Source organism: Calidris pugnax, unplaced genomic scaffold (assembly GCF_001431845.1).
Source record: "Calidris pugnax isolate Ruff unplaced genomic scaffold, ASM143184v1 scaffold81, whole genome shotgun sequence".
Classification (NCBI taxonomy): Eukaryota; Metazoa; Chordata; class Aves; order Charadriiformes; family Scolopacidae; genus Calidris; species Calidris pugnax.
The window spans coordinates 11,361,522-11,382,802 of record NW_015090880.1 but is presented as its reverse complement, the minus strand read 5'-3'; the positions used below and the strand labels follow the sequence as shown (position 1 = coordinate 11,382,802).

Sequence of the window (21,281 nt, the reverse complement as noted above, 5' to 3'; positions counted from 1 at the left end):
GAGTAAGCAAGGCAAAAGCTAATTGCTAAGATAGAGTTACTGGCAGCAAAGACCCTACTACTTTGTAAGGGTACCAGGCTACTTTGAGTAAGTTTCCTCATTATCCACTACCAGATTTCACTGCTGTGCCTCGCCAGGGGAATCAGCACCTTTGTCCTCATGTTCAGCTGGTACGGAGACATGTCTTGACACCGTGTTGACAGAAGTGACTTAATAGCAACTGCCATGTTGAAGCTAATTGGGGGCAGTCTGGTTGTTACAGCCCTAGCACAGGAAATCAAGGACCTCATGCAGATTTCTACTGTCAGTCTGGAAAAGCTTTGGTCAAATGATGTAACTTGTGTATGTGAATGAATGGTAAGTTTGGTCTCAAAAAAGTTTAGCTGTGTGTTGGAATAAACATCTAAGACTTCACTTGCAACAGGCAATTTCAATGTGTGAGGCAGGGTAGAATTGGTTTCCAGTTTTGCAATACCTGCTTTAAAAAAAAAGCAATGTTTCTTTTGGTATGAAATCTATTGGAAAAACAATCCCTTTTGACCAGAGATGCTTTAACTAATCCATATTTAAGACTCATAGCAAGAAAAGAAATCTCATCCTACAAATGAGATTGAATGAATGATTCTGCTGTTTGAAAAAGATTTTTAAAACTGGCGTGGTTTTATATCATTAAAAGGTCATAACTTAGAAACCTCTATAATGCTTTTCAAGGTGGAGGTCCAGATGATACCATCACAGTTTGGAGAAAAGGGAAATGGAAGATGGAGAATTGTAGAGCTGCTAAAGGCTGCAAAGGAGTCACGAGTCCATGCAGAGTTAGACGGAGGAGCGCTGTGCTCGAGCTGCTATTGTAATTGTGCTATATTGTGCCCCTCTTTCTAATTTTCTGTGTAAGGCAACTGTGGGAGGAAGGATCAACTGGAACATAAAAGCATGAGAAACTCCCTGGGGTGTTTTGAAGCTCATTGGGCGGTGCAGTGAAGAGTTTTAGGATGTTTGGGGTTGTGTACTTAGTTCTTTCTTAGCCACTCTCAGTCTAGAATTGTAGTACAATTATTTGTTAATTAAGCCTCAGAATATTGTTCTGAAGTAAGATAAACCACTATTCCCATTTTGTGGAAAGAAGAAAAGTGAAATGCAAGATGCCTTATGCAAGGACAAAAAGCAAGTCTGTGGCAAAGCAAAAGTTCAAACCCAGTTCTCCAGACTGGCTGAGTTATCCTAGAGAAGTTTGATATTTAAGACCTCAAATGAATCCGTATGTGGAAGTCATTCAGAGTAGGGTATGATTTCCTTGGAGCTGAACTAACTCTGAAGAGCGGGCAAAGCAATTTAAAACATGAGAGCTTGACTTGAATTCATTGTGGCAATCGTATCCTTCGATGGATTTCCATATAAACAATATTTGCATCTATTCCGCTACTATTTTAATCATTGACATTCATTTCCTACTGCCTTCTGGGCTTTGTTTTTTTCTGTGCCCTTCAGACTGTGGGTAATTTTATGTATATATGTGATTTAGGAGCTATATTGTCTCTGCATTAGTTTAAGACTGAGCTGTAGCTGTGCTGAGGAATGAAATGCCATTTATTATATAGCATTATGTAAAAACATACGATCAAAGTGTTGCTTTGTTCAGCTTCATTTCCATAGCGTAATACTAAACACAGGAGGATTCTTGGCCAGGAAGGCAGTTCAATGTCTACATTAAACTAAAGCCTATTGAGAAAAGCTCTCCCACAGCAGTGATCTGTCACTTTGCCATTTGGTCTCTTTCCCTTGTTTTGATTTTTGGCTGAAACATTTTTGCGTATTCTGTCACGCTGCGGAGAGATTTCTGTTCAATCTATTTCACTCTTATTTCACTCAGGCCACCTCAAGTTAGCTTCACTCTGATTGGCAACCTCATTTAGTAATCCCTGGGCCAAACAATTGCTTATTGATGCACTGCCAAGGTTATATTTCTCTCATATTCTGGCCAGATCTAGAGGCTGTTGTCTCCCATTCCCTCTTCCTCCTCATTTTAAACCACTACCTCGGAGTTACCTACTTTGACACCAGCAGAAAGTGGGTGTGCACTTGGGCTGTGTTGGTAAGTGTCTGCCACCATCAGTATATGACTGATGTAAGTAAAGTAAACCATGGTTGTGTTTGCACTCTTCTCTGAGCTTGCAAAATTGTGGGCACACTGTATCTATGGTTGCATTTCATGTGTTGGAACTGAGCTCTGCCCCAAGAGGTACCAGTGGTGGCTCATGTTGCCTTCGGTGTTCAGCACAGAGCCGGGGTTGTCTCTTGGGCAACATATCTAAGGCAGCTTTGTCCAACATCCTTGTGTATTTTTCTGATACACAAGTTATTTCTGTCCAAAATGCAAAAAATATTGAAGTATGCTTGAATTTCAGGCTTTACCTGCTCCATCTGGCTGGCAGGACTCAATTAGATAGCCAGAGAAGTACCATTAGAGAAGACAATTTTCTGTGTCACCAAATGGTTTTTCACCTGCTTGGAGGGCAGCAGGGAGCTGGATCTCACTGTGAACAATTAGTGTGTCAGCTAAGGCTGCAATTCTGTAATGTTAGAAGCATATAACCAATATAAAGGCATGTTGGCATATGACCAGTAAAGGGCTGTGACGCTGCACCACTTTCTAGAAGATCTAGCTCCCCCCAAAATGGATACCTAACTTGTGCACAAGGGGCATTCAGAAACCTATTAACATAAGCCCTTGCACCATTAACGCTGGTGGGATGCTAGTGCCACAAAAATACTGAGGGCTGTGGTTTTTATAGAATTCCATGACAAAATATGTCTCAGTTCTGCTCTGGCACTGATGTCCAAGCCCCTGTGTGTGTCCCCTGGCGAACACCTCCCTCACACACAGCGCCCGGAGCCAACACAGCCCGCAGGAGGGAAGCTTTTCTCCTTGGGGAGGCCCGGCTCCTCGATATTAAGGAACAGGCAGCCCGGGATGACAATCTACAGACAATCACCCCTCTTACCGCGCTAGAGACAGCCGGGCCGTTGGCGAGAGGTCGCCCAGCCGCGGGTGGCCCCGGGCCGCCACAGCCTGAGGGAGGACGGCCCGCCCGCTCTCCTCCCTCAGCCTCACCGCCTCGCGCGCAGGGCGAGGCGCGCGGCCGCCCTCGGTGCGCATGTGCCAGCCTCCTCCGCGCGCCCCCCTCCGCGTGCGGGCAAGCCGGGCGCATGCGCCAGTCCCCCGCGTTGGGGGAGCGGCGCGCGGCCACAGTGCGCACGCGCCCAGCGCTGGCCGCGAGGGGGCGCCAGAGGATTCCCCAAGCACTGAGCGCTCCGGACCCACCACCACCCGGGCCAGCGGCAGCCGGTGGTAATGCTTCACCCCCTCACTCCTCCCTTGGGAACACCATCTCCCTTCCCTAAAGCTTCCATTCCCAGCGCACCGTCACCGCTATTCGCTTCAAAAATCAATCACAGCCCCACAAGAGCTGTTTCCCCCCCCTCCTCTCCCCAAGGAGGCTCTGCTGGGAGCGTGAAGGAGCTGCAATGCAGTCGGTGCACAGGAGTTCAAGGAAAACAAGGTGATTATTTGTAGGGTGAAGGCAAAGGGATGTTCAGCAGCCACTGGGCATGGCCACCACAGTGTCCCTCAGGAGAAATATGAAAAGGAGTATTGTTTTGGGTGGCGGCTGACCCTGAGGTAACCGCTTTGCTGGCCATGGAAGCACAACCCAACCTTTCTGCAGCTAAACCTAAACTTCCAGATTAAAACTCCGCACATTTTAAGGCTCAAGCCCTGACTCTCATTGTGAAAACAAAAAAAAGAAGAGCAGAAGTTGACATTTATTCTCACAAATGACTACCAAACCAACTGAGGCTGCATAAGGTCACAGGTGGCCTTCAGTCAAGTTTCATTTCTACTATAAATCACTAATGCCATTTTTAAAACAAAACCTACAGGTAAAGAGAGAAAATATTACATCTTAACAAAAACGATTTATTCCCACTAAACAAAATGTACAATGTTTCCCAAATGACAGTGAGTTTTCATGACTCTCCGAAGTCTGCAGATCCACTGAGCGACTCCATCGCTGCTCACCCCGCAGTTCCACCAAACTACTTTTTGCCAGACTTCTTTATTCCACCGCTGGCTGCCAAAAGAAACAACGCCAACTGGTTAGACAACTGTTTCAAAGCTTAGCTACAAATTTAGTTCCTCATCATGTCAAATCCCCCCCAGACTGCCCGTACCACTCAGACCCCCACCACTGCATTGGGTTTGCGTGTCTTACTCTTCCATGTCCTTGATTTCACATACTTTACCTTGAATGAATAACTTAATGTTAGAAACAAAGTTCCTCCTGGAACCAAATACACCCCATAAATCTACTAGAGAACTAAGTATTTCAACAATTCCTTTGTTCCTCCACGGACACCCTCCGTTGTTTATTTCATACAGAGCAGGAGTATAGTCTGGTCAAATCAAATTCAAGGCTAAAGGAATAAAAGCATCTGTATCCCTACAGCAACCAGAGCCCCCAGCTGGGATCAAAGCTCTACAGAAGCAAGTATTGGAATTATGGGAATTGCAGTGCTCTGAAATTATCTGTTCTCTGCAGTCCCTATTATTGAAGAGACTAAAGTAGGGTGAAAAGAAGAAAATGTACTAAAACTGCAACAAGTGTGGCATTTTTTGTAAATACTGTTTTTTTACAGCACGTGTCATACAGGACCCATGGAAAGGAAAAAAGAATAGCAAGACAGGCTGCAAGAGCTGATGGCCAACAGCAGACTTTGCACTGCAATATGAATTTAACAGCATTGCCTTGCTGAGGCTCTTGGGAATAGTCTACCCCTCCCACAGTAACAAAATAATCACTATTGGCTTTGGCAAGCAGGGGACAAGGACCAGAAAAAGGCAGAGTAACAATGGCAGGGAAGAACTGTGAAAATAGCTTTACGCTGAAGCACCCTACGTAAAACAAGCTTAGGATGGTAATGACACAGAAGAGAAGCTCCCTGAATTGTTTTGTGTTGGTCTGTAACACCAAAGGCACTCAAAGTCCCACACCCAGCACATTTTTTGTGTGCTGATAAATCAGAGGAGCTAGATCAATTTGAAATAAATAAACAAGAAACATCCCAAGTCAGTGGGACTGGATGGCACTCCCTCCAACAGCACTGACAAGCTCTAATGTGAAAATGCAGAACTGCTGGCTAAGATTTTACACTTATCATTACAGCCACTGTGTCAGAGGACTCACAGGCTGCCAGCTCAGTCTATGCTGACTCCAGATACAGAGAGGGGTCTATAAAGAACTGGGGAACTATAGACCTGCAAGTTTGACCTTCATCTCTGAACAGATAACAAGGTCTGTAACAAAGCAAATGGGGAAACACAGCCTCGTGAAAGTTAACAGGACTTCTGTAAATGGCAAATCCTTCCTCACTGACCTGCTGGAAATCTATGAGGTCATAATTAAGTCTATGGAGAAATTGAATCCAGAAGACTTCACATTTTCAAACAGCATCTGACAAGATTACATGGCAAAGGTTGTTAGTGAAACTAAGTTTCTATGGGATTGCCGGAAAGGTCCTTCTAGGACTTTTCCAGATTTAAAGTTTGCTAAATAATAGGAAGCAAGTTTAAAGTTTAACGGTCTTCACAGAATGGAGATTGGTCACATTAATGGACCACAGGACAAAAATACCTACAGGGAACAGGCAGGGAGCACCCTTTTACATCCCTAATCTGATCACTGCACAAGTACAAGGCGAGTGCACAGGCTCAAACTAACCCTGTGTCCCACTACCACTGTCCAAGACAAAGATGAGGCTGGGCAAACCCTCTGTGACACAACATACTTTACAGTCACTTAGGGAAAAGAGTTGAAGCCAGACTAATTTCCAGTCATGGGTGGGTTTTTTTTTCCTGCCAGAAACTTACTTCTCTTGAAGAAATTAATCCTCCAAGAGAACAAGTACTGCATTTGTTAAACTTTCAGGACTGCAGCAAAGCCTACATGTAATATATCCGGGAAAAAAAAAGAATGTCACACTAAAATAGGAGCAGAAATGTCTCTGCACTGTCCCACCAGGATAGGTCAGTACACCAGACACACCGTTATACCTGCTAAACCAGAACCTGCATCAGTAATTTGGGAGTGAAATTGCATAGTGGAAGAAAAAAGAAAAAAAAAAGCCTCTATTTGTTACTTATCACCTGCACCTGCCATCGACTTACTGGTGTATGTTAAATAACAGTCACATGCCTTTTATGTTTGTCAAGCAAAAACATTAAATTTTTGAAGCCAGCAAGCCCTCCATTTTTCCTATCAGTATGGCACCTCACTTACTGAGGGGCCCTTTTCCAGCAGCCTTTGCTTTCATCTCCTCAAGTTTCTTTTGTTCCTCCTTCTGCTTTTGTTTAAATGCCAGATCTGTCTAAAGAAAAGAACAACAGTGTTTGTTAACATCTTCTCCCCACAAAAAAAATTCAAAAACAACTGATAAGCAACGAGAAACAAATGCAATGTTCTAACAGCAATAAAAACCTGACTGAACTTGTGCTGAATGCTACTAAGTATGCAAAAATTTGCAGAACTATGACAGTTTTTTGATTGTACAAGAACACAATGACTAAACCTTAACTTTGTATGTTGACATTTCTGAAATTAAACAAATATCATTTCCCATGGCATAATCTCATTCTGCCCTCTGAATGATAGATGTTTGCATTAAAACCATTCATTAACATGCCACCAGTGATACTGGGAGCCTAGTGCACAAGTGCTGTCTAACAATAAACATTACATGAGCTACCATCAAGAACCTCAACTCTACCAGCTCTCTCCACAGACACAGAGCACTGCCCTGCTACAGAACTGACTTTCCTTTGCTGGCCACAGTTTTCCTAAAATCCATACTAGCTATTGCTTTTTAAGTTATTATAACCTGGATACTTGTAAACGCTTAATTGGTTTTAACATTTCCCTAACAATAAAGCTCAATTAGAAAGCTATGATTTTTTTTTTTCTCTTTTCAGAGAGACATCCTATTTTTCCAGTCACTGGTGCCTCATCCATCTTCCATGATCCTCAGAGAAAAACAGCTTATTCCCATATTGTGAGCCCTTACATTTAAGTAACTTTAGCATGAGATTCACTAGTGCCTGATTTATTTAAACTAATTGATAATCCAGGGGTTTTGTGTGCTATCCTAGGTTCTTGTGACCCATTGATTCGTTAGCCTTCAGCTCACAGCCTGCTGCTCTGCCGAGGACCCTGCAGCCTTCTCTGTGCTATCGGCCTTCTCCATTAGCCCATGCTGCTGCATTTGCCATGAAGGCAGGAGGGATGTCAGCATGACAAAAAAAAAAAAAAAAAAAAAAAAAAAAAAAAACCAAAAACCGGAAAACCGGGGCCGCGGAAAGCAAGGAATCACCTGTGTCCCTCAAGGCCACCACTGTCACTGTCATTGTCAGAACCACGCTCTGTAAAACGTGGCGTTTCATAAAACACGTATGGCTGCGGAAGGCTGAGCTGAGTGAGACTGTGAAGGCAGAAAGATGCCCAGGCCAGAGCCCAGCGGGCCAGGCCCGACGGAGCAGGCCTCCCCCCACCCCCGCCCTACCTCATCCAGGTCCTTCGACTGCTTTTTCGGCTGCTTCAGCGGCTTCTTCTTGCCGCCTGCAAAGACAGAGGAGACAGTGAGGCCCGGGGAGGGGGAAGGCGGGAGGCTCCAGTGGCCCCGGGCCCGCTCTTACCCTCTCGGCCCGACATGGTGCCCGCTCCCTCGGCCTCCGCCGCGCCGCCCCTCGCCCGGCAGCGCGCGCAGGCGGTACCTCCCCCCCAGCACTTCCGCCCGGCCCCGCGCGGCCACCGTAGCGCTTCCGCCGCCGCTTCCGCCTCAGGCGCCGGGTCGCGCCGGGCACCGGGCAGGTAGGAGGTGCTGGCCGGGCCGGGGGGCGCGGTGGGGGTCGGCGGACTCCTCGGGGAGGTCTGCCCGGTGGGGAAGGAGCGGTCCGGCCTCCGATGTTCACGGACCTCCCGGCCGCCCCCGGCGCTAGCAGCCCCCCGCGGCGGGCCGCTCCCCCCCGCCGGTCGGTGCCTGTGGCTGAGGTGAGGCCGGTGCTGCTGCCCGGGCCCGTGCGGGGCTTGTAGAGGTAGTGGTGATGAGGCCGGGCTGGTCTGTAGGGAGCCGGGGGCGGGCCCGTAGCCTTGTGGGCGGTGGAAAGGCCCCTCCGGCCGGGAAAGGGTCGGTCGTGTGGAAAAAACCCGGAGATTTTCGCTCCTCAAGCGTGAGAAGGGGAGCCGTGAGTGTGCGGCGGTGTGCCGGGAATTCTGATTTTATGTTTTGGGAGTGATAAAAACAAGATAGGACCCATAAAAGCTAGTCTTATTCTCCACCAGCGTCCAGTGGGCAACTGGGGTGTAAACCTTGAGGAAGAATGTTTGCCAATGACTGTGGGCAGAGGAAACTCACAGAAAGCAAGAGGGGGACGAGGTGTGTTCTCTCAGATGAAGCTTTCATAATTTTCTCAGGTCCCATTAGCTCAGAGGGAGATTACTCTCTTTGCAGTCAGTTTGCAACTCTCTGCATAGAAATAATTCTAAAAATCTCAGCTTTCTCATTGTGTTGTACTGCCTCAATAGCCTGAATATTTGGTAAAGCTCTTCGTGTCGTAGTGCAATTAAAAGAGGGAAGTCTTGCAGTCTAGAAGGGACAAAGTTGAGCTGAAGTTTTAGTACGTGGCCTACAACATAGAGGAGGGGTTGTAGCGGTAAAACACATGAGTGATGCTGGAAGGAGAGAGAACTTACTTCATTTGTGTGCTGTTATGGGTTTGATCTACTGTATTATTATGCACATGAACTGGTAAGATTTTCACAATGCTCTTTGGTGTTATTACTGTTTGTTAGAATATACGTAAAAGGCAATGAACCGGTGGTGTTCAGAATCAGTAGCCAACTAAAAGCTGATCAAAAATATTTTCCAGTAGGAACAATCCTCTCCTGTGAGGATGCCTATATTTGCACATATGTGATATCATTGGCCACATAAAATTGACCTGGAAAACTGTTTTTAAATAACTTTTTAAAAGCAGCAACTATCAGGCTTTCTCAATAGTCCATGTTTTTATATTAGTGCAAAACTGATATAGTCATACTCAAATTTCGTATAAAACCTTATACGAAAGCTTTCCTGTTTACAGTTTTTGGAGGAATGCACTCAGTAGAAAATTAAGATCTTATTTACAAATCAATAGACAAAAAACCATAACTACCAATCTGCTTTTGCAGTGCAAGCAAGAATTTAAAGCTCATTTTAAAATGCCGCCCTGGCTGGGCATTCACTGCCTGATGAACTTGTGGCTCTTCCTTATGTTTTACTTTCGCAGGCAGTCTCACGAGAATACGTGTTGCGTTTAGTTCAGCATTTCTGCATGTTCTCTCTGACCTTTATATTTTTGTCTTTGTGTTCTTCTGCACTTCGTGTATCTCTGAAGTGTAGGATAAAGGTAATGATGAAGCCTCACTTCTTTTATCACTATTTTTTTTCCCTTCTCTGTCTTTTTTCCTTTTCTTCTCTTTTGCAGCATTGTTAATACTTGTGACATGATACGCCAAACTCAAGTGTGAAAGCACAAGGCAAAATTTCATATGGCAATCACTTCTGTGCTGAAGCATTGAATTACTCTGAAGCTACTCCTATTGGTACTGGATCTGCACATGTCACTGTTCACACAGTGAGTGAATTAGTAATCCAGAAGCATGGTGGGAGTACTTACTAAAAGCAGAAAAGCAGGAATCTGGGGCAGAACTGCAGTTTGTTGAAAATTGTGGAAAGTTCTCTTGGTAAGTAGTGGTATAGAACTTCTGATGGTTTAGCTATTCTTGAATTTTGTTGGTTTTGATAGACATGTGGTTTTAAGAGATATTAGTCAGCCATAGTTCAATAACTTTTCTTCTTCTTCTTCATCCTTGTAGCACTTTTATTTAGTGATTAAATTCAAGACATGGGGCCAATGAAATACAAGTCAAGTGTGTCCTCGGTGTCCTGTGGTCTGCAGTATCACCATTCTTTGATAAAGTGGAGTCCAAAAATTAATTTACACATAGTGCGGACTTACTGCTCGCCATCACCGAAGAGGCCTGAAGCCAAGTCGGCGATGGAAATGGCCATGGGTCTGATTAATCGGCTGACAGAAGCTGGGACCGTTATGGGAAAAACCTCTCTTCAAAAAATTTCTGCAACAGGCAAGAGTTGGTGGGACAGATACGAAGAATTTGTTGGAATTAATGAAGTTCGAGAGGCTCAGGGAAAAGTGACAGAGGTAAACACAGAGATTTTGGAAATTTAAAATCATGAGTTAAGCTCTATGAAGTATAAACACTGGCTGTGAAGCAAGAAAAGAGCCTCCAAGGACAGTCGTGTCTTTTTACTGCTTTAACTGTTTATGTAGATGCTGTGAGTGTTCAGGTCTGTGCACATTAGTAAATATAGCTTATCCCTTAGATTGAAATGGAGTGTGGTTTGTTTTGTTGGGTTTTTTTCCACCCCAAAAAAGTATATGTAGTTATTTAGATCTGTCTGGTAATAAGTCTCTAAAATAAATACTCTTTCTTCTCAGGCTGAAAATATCTTTATGGTGGCTCGAGGAATAGTACGAGAGGCTCGTGAAAATGTAGAAGCCCAACAAATTAAACTGAAGGAAATTCGGGACCGCTTAGACAGGGTGTCTCGGGATGACACCCAGTATTTAGAACTGGCCACTCTGGAACACAGGATGCTGCAGGTAATTTGTTGGTATTGGGTCACTGGCAAAATACAGTGAACATTTTTGTGCTTTGGTTCCGTTACTAGTGACGGTTTTTGCTGGTGCAGTTCAGACTGGAAGTCCATTTCTGATGATACTTGCTTTAGTTAATTATTATAGATTCTTTGATCTGCTATGCAAATTGTCTATGTTAATGCTAAAACAGGGCAGTACATTTGGAGAGCAAAGCTTAAGATAGGGAGTCTAGAAAGTTGAGTGGTGGCCTGTAGATGAGTAGCCAACAAAAAGCTGGGATTCAATGAATTAACCTTCCATGTGATGAGAGAAGCTCCTTTCTGGCTGTTAATCCATGAAAACTCTCTCAGCTGCCTTCTGTGTGGCTGCAACACCCAGGCCATTCATTAAAGCTTTTGTCAGAGAGCTGCAAGAATGAGGCTGCTCCATGAGAGCAAGAAGATGAGGTTGACCTCAGTGTGGGCAGTGACAGTGTCTTCACCTACAGGATACAGTCCTACAGCACCTCAGATGGATGAGCCTAACAGGGCTGGTGGCAGGAGAGTGTTTATTAACAGTCCATCAGTCACAGATAAAAACAAAGTAGCAGACAAAATGAAAGCAGGAAATCCAGATAAAACCACAGGAACAGCAGGGAACAGGCCTGGAAACAGGTACACCTGTGGCAAAGCTCAGGTGAGGAGTGAGTACTTATGACTGAACTGAAACTGAGCTCCTGGATCAGTGGATAGAACATCAGGAAAGAACTGGAGAGCTGTAGTTGTCTAAATAACGGATCAGGTCTGTCTGGATGAGACTTAGAATAGAGCCCTGTGTGACTATGAAGAAAGGTAGAACTCAAGCTGCTGCTGTCCATAAGCTGGTGATGCAAAAGCAACACACGCTCGGAAGAATGAGAATAATTCTGGGAGGTGCAGTTAGCTGACAGGCTCACCAAAACCAGCAAATACTTTGCTAAAACAGTGGAATTTTACTGCAGGAAGACAACCAGAAAACTTTCCTCTATTTTGCTGAGATAAAATGGCTTACAAAAGGACCTGCCGTGCTGAAGCCAATGAGAAGGGAAAAAGGGAAGACATTTATCTGTGAGCAGGGTAAGAAAGAGAAGGCAGAGGAATAGGTTCATCTCATGAATATACACGCTTCCTACCCAAGATATCCTTACCAGTCCTATTCTCAGTTCCCATTTAAGGGCTTTAGAACTGAAAGGAAGAAATGTGGTAAAGGTAGTGTTTGGAGAAGCAAGCAGCAGGGCCAAAAAAGTGAACATCATGGGGAGAGAAAGACTTTCCCCACTCATAAGCCTTTTCTATCATCAACAGATTCTTTTGCAGAGGATCTCCAGCTGTAATTCTTGATGATCTTTTCCATTTCTCGGTTTTGACTTAAAATTATGTCTCACTGACTTAAGTAGGATTAATAAAGAAAATCCCACATTAAAAGGAAAATATTTGAAACAGGACTAATGGATGTTCTTCATTTCCATTCCTTCATGTGCACTGAGGTTCTGGGATGTGGGGGGAAATTTTTAGTATATACTTTATAGCTTCATATTATACCTTCTTCTCCAAATCACTATGTTTCTTGCAGGAAGAGAAGAGGTACCGTGCTGCGTATTTAAATGCAGAAGAATCTGAGAGAGAAAAATTTGCTCTCTTCTCCGCAGCTGTAAGGGAAAGCCATGAGAAGGAGCGAACAAGAGCTGAAAAAACAAAGAACTGGTCTATTATTGGTTCTGTTCTGGGAGCCATTATAGGTGTTCTTGGTTCCACCTACGTAAATCGAGTAAGGCTGCAAGAATTAAAAGTCTTGGTGCTTGAAGCACAGAAGGGCCCAATAAATCTGCAAGAAGCCATCAAAGAACAGGCCTCCAGTCATTACGTCCAGCAGAAGGATCTCAGTGACGTCATAGCAGACCTGAAAAATGTGCTGCAAACAAGGACATCACAGGAAATAAAAGAAGGTGCTTTGTTAACTAAAGGAGAGAGGAATGACTCCATAAAAATAGATTCTCTTTTAATTCCTTTAAATGAACAGCTGAACTACACTAAACAAGTCAGTTCACATCTAGGGAGTTTACAAGAGCAGTTTAACAGTCTGCAGGAAAGTATAGCGCAGGTGATTTCTGAGGTTAAGAGTGTTAAACTTGCCGTCCATTCTAGACCTATGGAAAGAGTGATGCCAAGGTCTTCAGCGGAGGGCAAGGGCCAGGCTTCTGCTGTGAGAGATGTGATTTTAGAGTTGTGTGATACCGAGCGGAGACTGGAAGCACAGATCAAGAGAAATTCTATTTACAGCACGGCATTGACATGTGCTATGTTTGCTATTACTCTGCCAGTACTCTATATTATACTTAAAGGGAACTGATATCTAATTAATTGCCACAAATTACTAGATTAATAAAAGTAAACTTGCACTCTAAGTACTTAGAGTACAAGTCTAAATGAAGTTGCGTTAGTATTTCTCGTTATGCTTTCTGCTGTGTGTTTGGAAAACTTGTAAAGACTTAGTCCATCTATCACTGCAGGCTCCATGTTAACAGTCTTTGTCATGCATTGCGGTTTTTAACTCCTCAAGCAAAGGAAATTCCACAGTTTCATCTATTGATTTCATTCACTGTTTCATTCTTTTACTGTCTAGTCTTGTATATCTTGCCAATCAGTGACTTTCACTCTGGAGCTGTATTTGTGATTTTTCTGTTCAAATGATTCTTTTAATCTCTCATCAATTTAAATGCTTCATGTGTAATCCTTGTAATCCTTTGTAATTTTACTCCTGATTTCTTCATAGTTTTTCAGTTTGTCTCCATACAGAAAACATTAGGAGTCATTTTACCGAACAGGTAGAAATATTTGCTGTGAAATATTTCGGTTTGTTTCTTTTTTTTTTTTTCTTTCCTTTTCTTTCTTTTTTTTTTTTTTAATTCTAGATACAATGCAGTGACTTACAATGTGACAAACAGCAGGGGCCATGTGAATAAGGAGGATTGAAGTTATGATACAATGTGGCTATATGGCCAGGTGATGCATTATAAATACATTTAAGTTACATGTGGTAACTTTCCTAGGGCAGTTTCTTGTGAAAAAGCATTTCTGGACTCCAGGTGTTTGTTACTGATAGCTCCGTGTCCTTAAAAACTCACGGGCAGGGAAAGAGAAAAAGGGTGCAGATAGATGTGTGAAGTACGTTGATGTTTATTCTGCCAATGCAAGCCACTTGTCCTTTCTCTACAGACTCCTTAAGCCATCATTCCCTAGGAATTTTGTGGTTTTAGTAATCATCTATGGAGCAACCACTCTCTTATCCCTACTGGTATCTCACTGGAACTTTCCCTTATTTTTTTATTCTTTTTTCAATTTTGTCCTGTCTGGAAATTGAGATGCTGCTCCAAAGCAGGTGCTTTCAAGCCGGTACATTAATGGTAATATGGTTACACAAACTACTCCAAAGTAATACTGGAAAAAAACTACAGGTCCAGTTGCCTGTTTTTCCTTGAAGGAGGACGAATGACTGATTAAGGAAAAATGCTTATCTTAACAACTAAACATCAGTGTCTCTGTGTGGCCTCACACAGTTATTGGTATCGCTGTGGTAAGACATATTTTTCTCCCGGTGATGGCAGCAGATAAGCAAATCAGATGTGGGACTCCTGCTCTATGAGCCCTTCTGTGGATGCTTTGCAGACAAAGAGCAACAAGCTCACTGTGTGCTGTAATGCCTTTATGTAAGCTTTTTAGAGTGACTAAGTTGTGTTTACTATACCATCTGCTATGTGTTTTTTTTCTATCAGCAGTTTCTTCTGCCCAGCAACCATATTAAAAGAGTTTGAGGTTTTGATTATAAGCTCCTAAGACTGTAAGATCTTTGGGACACGGACATTTGCTCTATGAAGCACCAACTTCATTTGTTATCATTGGGTGCTATTATAACACTACTGAATAAACAAGCAATGTTAGGAAAGATCTGTGATGATTCACCACTTGTAAGGGAGATGAAGTATGCAAAAAGTAGATTTGAGAGGGATCACTGCTGATTTATATATTGATTGTTTGGAGTGTAAAGTGAGTAACAAACATTTGGCAGGGAAGCTGTTTGATCTGATGGCTGGAGAACTGGGATAAAAATTCCAGTGCACTTAGCTGCATCGGGAAGTATATATATACAGATCAATACAATTTTTCAAAACTATAATATTTCATTTTCTCATTTCACAAATATTTTTATAGGTCACTTATACTTCTTGCAGGAGTTTGATGAAAATCAGAGACAAGTGTGTAATTGAAGTGGAAGGGATAGTACAATGGTTCTATTTGTAATTTACCGGCACAAGTCACTGCAAATTTTGTTCTTTTTTTTTTTTGTTGGTTTGTTTCCTTCAGTTTAACTACATAAAGTTAGGCTGCTGTGTTATGTGAGTGGCTGAATTTTAGATACTCAGCATCACTGAAAAGTGGATTATATATATATCTATATTATATACCACAGTATTAAAATGCTGAATGTTAGGCAGCTAAATTTGAAAGTGGAGGCAACACTCACTGACTTGTACTTGGTGGCATTAAAAATGAGTAGAGGTCCAAGACTAATCTCGTGTACAATAAATAAGAGAATTCAAAAACAGGAGTTGTTTATTGCTCTAAAGAGATTTGCTTTTTATCCATTTAAGGAAGGTATGATAGAAGGGAGCTTTAACATTATGTAGAGTTACAGGAAGAATGTCAGTCAGTGAGAACAGTAGCAAATAAATCTGTGATAAATCAGAGTTTGTAATACAAATCCTAAAACTTGAGAAGAGCTGGGTGATGTGATACATGTCAAGATGAAAATAACTGGTTCTCCTCCGTTGTAGGGAGTTTTGAATATTCAGGAATAGATTCTGTGTGAGCACAGTACAGCTGGCAGAATTCATTGTTACAAATGATTACCATGCTTCTTTTATTTCTGCTCTTCCTTGCTAAATCCTTGTATGTGAAGTGACAGCAGAATAATTTCCATTAGGGAAAAAAAAAAACACTTGTAATTAACAATGTCTATATAATAATTAGGAGGGCATATTCCCTCAATCCCAGATTAATTGTTGCTGCGTTGTGGCAGTGATCTAACCGTGTAGTTTGGTGCTGGGCCGTGTGTGTACCCCGAAGCCAGAAGGTGTGGCTGCAGCGGGAACAGCCGTACCTTCAGCTGGCTGATGGCAGTACCCAGGAAGATGCTGAGACACAGACTACACACGATATCTGTTCGGTGCTTTACGCTGAATCTTTGTCATGGTAACGCAGGGAGTAAATACACAAGTTTGAACACAACCAGCACAGCTGTACAGAGGTGTTTATCTGCACGCTCACGTTAGTTCAGGTACATTTGCAGTTCCAGCAGTGATTTACACAATGCGCGGTGACATCTCGGTGCATGTTCCCTAATGATTCAGCCATAGCTAAGCAAATAGTTCATTGCCAGTGCTCTTCTGGGCTATTTTAGTTTTTTTTTTAAAAAAAAAAAGTGTTCTGTGCATACCTGTGGATTATTAACAAAGCTTATAATAGATAATTGAGTTTCACTTCTGGAATGAGCTCTCTCAGCTGACGCTTTGCTCAACAAGAAAGTTCCGCTTGCAAAGTAAGGCCTTTTGAGACTTAAATTATTGCTCTTTCTGTGAGCAAAGTCCTCTCTGGCAGGATGGCTCAGCCAGCCCTGTGTCCCAAATGCTCGTTAGCCAGGAGAGATGGTGGCTGCAATAGTTTGTACAGGCCTAGTGAGGCCAGGGACTGACCTAGGCTTTGTGGCTAGGTCAGAGAAAGGCAGGGCTGATTCAAGTTAATTCCACTGTCAGTCAAGACACAGAAGATGGGTTAAGGAGGGAACACAGTAAGAGCAAAAGGAAGCCCTTTGATAGGCATTAAGTACAGCAAAATGGGTGGCAGTGGCCTGAGCTTGGCCCATGCGAAGCTATTTTGAGTTCTTACCGCTCCATGAGAAACCGCTAGTAACTCAAAAGCAAACAGCCTGGTGGCTACGGAAATAACTTTTAATGAGGTCACCGCAGACTTCTAACAGTAGGTGCATTCTGAAGAGAAAAGTTGCCATTCCTTCCACGCATGAAAGGAATAGCAAATGTTGCTTATGAATACGGGACAAAAATAACTACGTGTAGCGTCATGATCAGGATATATATATTTATTTATTTATTTATTAACACTTGAGCTTTGAATGTTCCAACATTCTAAGAACGTGGTGGGAAGTTGCAGGTGCTCTTGTTGATTTCATTGTAACTATTTGTTTGGAAAAGACAGTTTCCTTCACAGAACACCTTCTAAAAACAAATACTTCCCTCTTTATAGAGCTTAGGAGTGGTAGAGATCTCCTGTTTACTTCAGAAACAGGATTGAGACTTGCAGTAGGAATGAGGTTTGTGAGCTAGGAAAAGGGAGTCAATGCTGGGTTTGTCCATAATATATTTAGAACTGTATTTTATTGCCAGATTTTTGCTAGCATGTTATATTCATAACCTTCCTCATAAAACATAGAGAAGTGCAATTTCTGGAGTTTGGCAACTGGTGGATAATCTAAGAAACTGTGGGCTTAAATACAGAAAGAAAAAAAAAGCTGGGCCACAATTTTTATTTTTAAGGGGGATTAAGCCTTCAGGTAATCATGGTTGTGGCAAAGTTTTGGAGTTTCCGTGAAGTTTTTAGGAATGGTTTAGATAAATATTACTAGGTTTGATACAGATGTAGACAGATCTTCCCTGAGACAGGATGGATTCAGTCAAGGGTTTTCAAACTTTTCTGTTCTAAGAACTGCTTGCCTTTTTTTTTTTTAATAAAGCAGGAGAGCCTGTGGACAATTTGATGTCCCAGTCATCATCTGTTAGGCCCCAGGAGAGAGGGAGAGCGCATGTGTGCACAGCTGCAATAAAACATCACCCTAAAGGTATCACCTCAGTAATTATTCTTCAGAATCGAATTTGTAAGGTGACTTCTAGACCAATTTTGAAATACTATGCAAGGAATTTTTGTAAAGGCTATGTTTAATAGAACTCTGCATGCTTCTGTTGTAAGCCTTTAAATGGCTGCAGCCTACACTGGCCTTTCTGTGAGTTTGCCTGAGGCAAACTGACCCATTAAAGATTATTCGATTTAAATACTGGCATATCATGTGCTCTCAGGAACTTCCCTGTGCTTCAAGACTTGTTTTAAAAAAAAAAAAACAACTGAAAAACCAAAACACATCATCTGTCGATTCAGTGAGCTGATCACCCAACCCTCTGTGTTAGTTTGGTGCATGTAATCTACTTCATCAAATAATTAATCCTTGCTCTTCGTGGAGGTGATTGTGACAATCTGTGATGTTGGAAAACTTGTTCATGGTAAGACTGGACATGCTATGCATAAATGCTTAGGCCACAGAGCTCTAAGATAAAGGGATTGTCACAAGCATCCCAAGCTTGTTTTGCTGCGTTCTGCAGAGAGGAGAGTAAACCTGTGCGGATCCGTGCCTGCTGAGAGAGTCCAGAGTCCTGCTCCTGCAGGTTCTGGGATGGTGGGCACTGTTCAGGCCACACGGGCTGCGAGGCACGTTCAAAAGCAGATCCTTAAACCCTGAGAGACTGCTGCTAGCAAAACTGTCAGTGCCCAAATGAGCATAATGAAGATCTTAGTGCTGTTTCTAAATGTCCCGACAAACTGAAAACTTGTAAGGAACAGAGTCAGATTTCAAGTAGGGTAGTTGTGGTCAACCTTCTGTTGGTCCCTGAATTGCTGCTCTAAATGCAGTTTATTCCCAGAAGCTATAGACAGGACTCAGATAGCCCTTGTGACTTCCTTAACCCATCTCATCCCCTGCTTGGAGGGGAGGAAGAGCAAGAAGAAAATCAAAAGAAGCATAAGCAGCTGCTAGCCTTGTGATTATCATAATAGTTACGTAAGAAACTTAGAAGAAACCTGCTTAGAAGAAACGTAAGAAACCTGCTTAGAACCAGACATGAGCAAGGGCTTTTATGGAGGAGGATCCTTTCTGGATTTAAATATATAAAAACAAAGCTTCTGAACAAATGGAAATCAAAACCTGTTTAAATATGTTGCTCAAAATAATGTTTGGGTTTTGTGTGATAGTTTTCAGTTGTGTAATGTTTGAGAACTAGCTTTTTCTCTAGTTTATTTTTAAGAACTGCAAAAGATTTTTGTGCAGACCAATCAAAACTCCTCCTTGAAGAGGGAATGTGTAATCCCATGGGGGTTTTACAATATCCTTGTCAATCCAGTGGACTGTAAGTACAGTAGGGGGGGCAGAGGGGGGGGGACACACTACAACGTCCTTCAAGTGCACAGAAGCTCTTTCTGCCCCATCCTAAGGCAGACCCTGCAGGCAGCTCCCTGCGCCAGCCCTGCCACGGGACAGGAGGAAAAGGTGCTCTTTTCCAATGCACCCTCATGGGGCTTTTTGCTGCTTTTTAAGCGAAGCTTGCAGATGTTTTTTTACCAGACGGAAGGGGCTGCAGGTTGGGACTGGTTCTGGAGGAAAGGCACAAAGGGGATTAGTGTTTTGAGTCAGGAATGGGTTGGAGCAAAGAAAAATTGGGGTTTTTTTTAAGACTCTTAGTCACCAAAGCTGAATTTTGGCAGAAGCAGTTTGAGTGCAGTTAAAATGTCTCTGATTAGTGAGATGATAATATTCTGTTCAGTGAGGTCTACCCTGAGCAGCAATTCAGTGGGTAGGGTGCAGTAACAGGATGGTTTTGTCTGTGTGGGGAGAGGAGCAAGTAAGGATCATCTCCTCGTGGGCTCTGTGTACCTTGGGCCACAAGGATTCCCCAGCATAATGAAGCACCAAGGAGCAAAGGTCCAGAAAGGCAGCTGGCATCTGCCTCCAAAATAATCCTTCCTTTGGGGGACCATGATGGTGCTGCCAGATCCTGGGGACTCTTCAACATCTCTAAACTTTCAGACGTACTTTTTTCCATCATAAAATAGTTGCTTTTTGGGCTGGGGGTGGGAATGTGAGAGGCTGATAGATTGTAACAAAGAGAGTAGATGTTTAATGACACTTTGGGACATGGGACTTGTACCAACTATGTTCCCCTGAAATGTCAGAAATGCACGTGGGAGGGAAGCCTGATTCAGACTTTCAGAGCAGCTTTGTGTCTTGAGTGGACATCTGTGGCTGTGTCTAGCCAAAGAGGAACAGCGATGGGCACCCCTGGCATACAGGCCAGTGCCTGCTTCCTCTTTCTCGGAGTTTGGTTTAACCTACAGCTCCTGTATTGTGTCTGCATGTCCTCAGATACATCCACACAGAATTTGTGCCTGGGTGGTAAAAGCATAACTTCATCTTTTGTCAGGGATTCCCAAACATCTGGCAGTCAGCTCAACAGACAAATGGCCATTGGGCTGTGTAATTGTATTCTGTACATATAGTTGGTCGCAGCACGTACAGCAAGTCAGTTGTTAGACTAACTGTACATTGGCTGATCAACAACACAACAGAGTCCAGCACATGTGGGAACACAAAAGTTACAGTGTGAGTGAGGAAAATGGGAGCATTAATTCTGTCCCTCTCTAGAGCTGTTACTGACAGGACTTACCCGTAATTCAAAGGAAGGATTTTATGCAATCAGTTCTCGGGGGCAAGAAATGCCTCTGTCTCTTACACAGAACACCAGCCTCTGCTCTTCTCCTAACTGGAGCTTCCAGCTTCACAGGAATAAAAATCACAAAACCAGCAGTCAGTTTATATTACACATATCACTTCAGGCGCTTCTGCTTTAACAATGCTTTTGTCTCCACCGACTTTCAGCCGGAATGGTATGTTCTCCGCTGTTCTGTAACTAGAGATAACTATGCTTTTGTCACATTCTTGAAGCTTGCTGGTGTCCTGCTTCCCACATACTCTCTGCGGATGGGAACTGCTGCATCTCAGCCGCCCGGCGCTGCGTCTGTATGGGGCGATTCCTAAATAAGTAGAAAACTGGTTTTGCTATCAGATTTTGCTCCCTGTGCGCCACACACGCTGCGGGTTCCCACTCACCCCACACCTCCTGGCTGGGGGCGGCCAACACAAAGGCCTGCCGAGGCAAAGGCCGAGAAGTCACGTTGCTACGAGATAACAGGGAGAAATGCCGTGATCCCTTCCCGAACACACAGTTTTAAGTCCATCCCTCAACACAGGGGCTGCACACACCTCAGGAGGGGCGCTTTACCCCACGGCCCGGCCGGCAGCCGCCGGAACCTCGGCCGGGTCTTTCGCCAGGCCTCGCTCGGCAGGCGAGGTGGCTGGTTCAACACGGAGGCCAGTTGTTTGGAGGCGATGGAGGCACTCAGGCCCTCCAGCCGACGGCCCCTCCGAGCCCGGCGGCGGCGGCGGCCGGTACCGGGGCGCTGCTGAGGGGACCGTAGGCCACGCCCCTTCGGCGGGAACGGGGCGGGGCCTCTGAGGAGCGAGCGGCTGCTATTGGAGGAGCGGGGAGGAGGGGGCGTGGCGGCGGCGAGGGGGCGCGTGCCCCGGCGGGCGCGCG

General features: G+C 43.8%; 1 protein-coding gene and 1 long non-coding RNA gene across 4 annotated transcripts; one reads left to right on the top strand and one right to left on the bottom strand.

The window, feature by feature from the left end:
- Nucleotides 1–3,803: 3,803 nt before the first annotated feature.
- On the bottom strand, nucleotides 3,804–7,822 carry LOC106890788. The gene is made up of 3 exons (XR_001412579.1): nucleotides 7,745–7,822; nucleotides 7,612–7,667; nucleotides 3,804–4,130 (listed from the first exon to the last, which is right to left on the bottom strand). It is a non-coding gene; the product is annotated as an uncharacterized LOC106890788 (long non-coding RNA).
- Nucleotides 7,823–7,860: 38 nt separating this feature from the next.
- Nucleotides 7,861–15,394, top strand: CCDC51 (coiled-coil domain containing 51). Of its 3 annotated transcripts, none has more exons than XM_014946807.1 (5): nucleotides 7,861–7,919; nucleotides 9,578–9,836; nucleotides 9,969–10,315; nucleotides 10,613–10,777; nucleotides 12,365–15,394. In XM_014946807.1, exons 3-5 carry the CDS (start codon nucleotides 9,998–10,000, stop codon nucleotides 13,139–13,141), a joined length of 1,260 nt encoding a protein of 419 aa, XP_014802293.1. In that variant the 5' UTR covers nucleotides 7,861–7,919; nucleotides 9,578–9,836; nucleotides 9,969–9,997; the 3' UTR covers nucleotides 13,142–15,394. The 3 variants fall into 3 exon arrangements, with proteins under 3 accessions (XP_014802293.1, XP_014802294.1, XP_014802295.1); XM_014946808.1 differs by lacking the exon at nucleotides 7,861–7,919 and adding an exon at nucleotides 7,926–8,099; XM_014946809.1 differs by lacking the exon at nucleotides 7,861–7,919 and adding an exon at nucleotides 8,142–8,484.
- The last annotated feature ends 5,887 nt before the right edge of the window (nucleotides 15,395–21,281 follow it).

What these genes read in the sequence shown, in the direction of transcription:
- CCDC51 (XM_014946807.1), top strand. Translation starts at nt 9,998, where the DNA reads ATGGGGCCAATGAAATACAAGTCAAGTGTGTCCTCGGTGTCCTGTGGT. An exon ending in CTCAGGGAAAAGTGACAGAG is followed by an intron (nt 10,316 to 10,612) that starts GTAAACACAGAG and finishes CTTTCTTCTCAG; the next exon opens with GCTGAAAATATCTTTATGGT. An exon ending in TGGAACACAGGATGCTGCAG is followed by an intron (nt 10,778 to 12,364) that starts GTAATTTGTTGG and finishes TGTTTCTTGCAG; the next exon opens with GAAGAGAAGAGGTACCGTGC.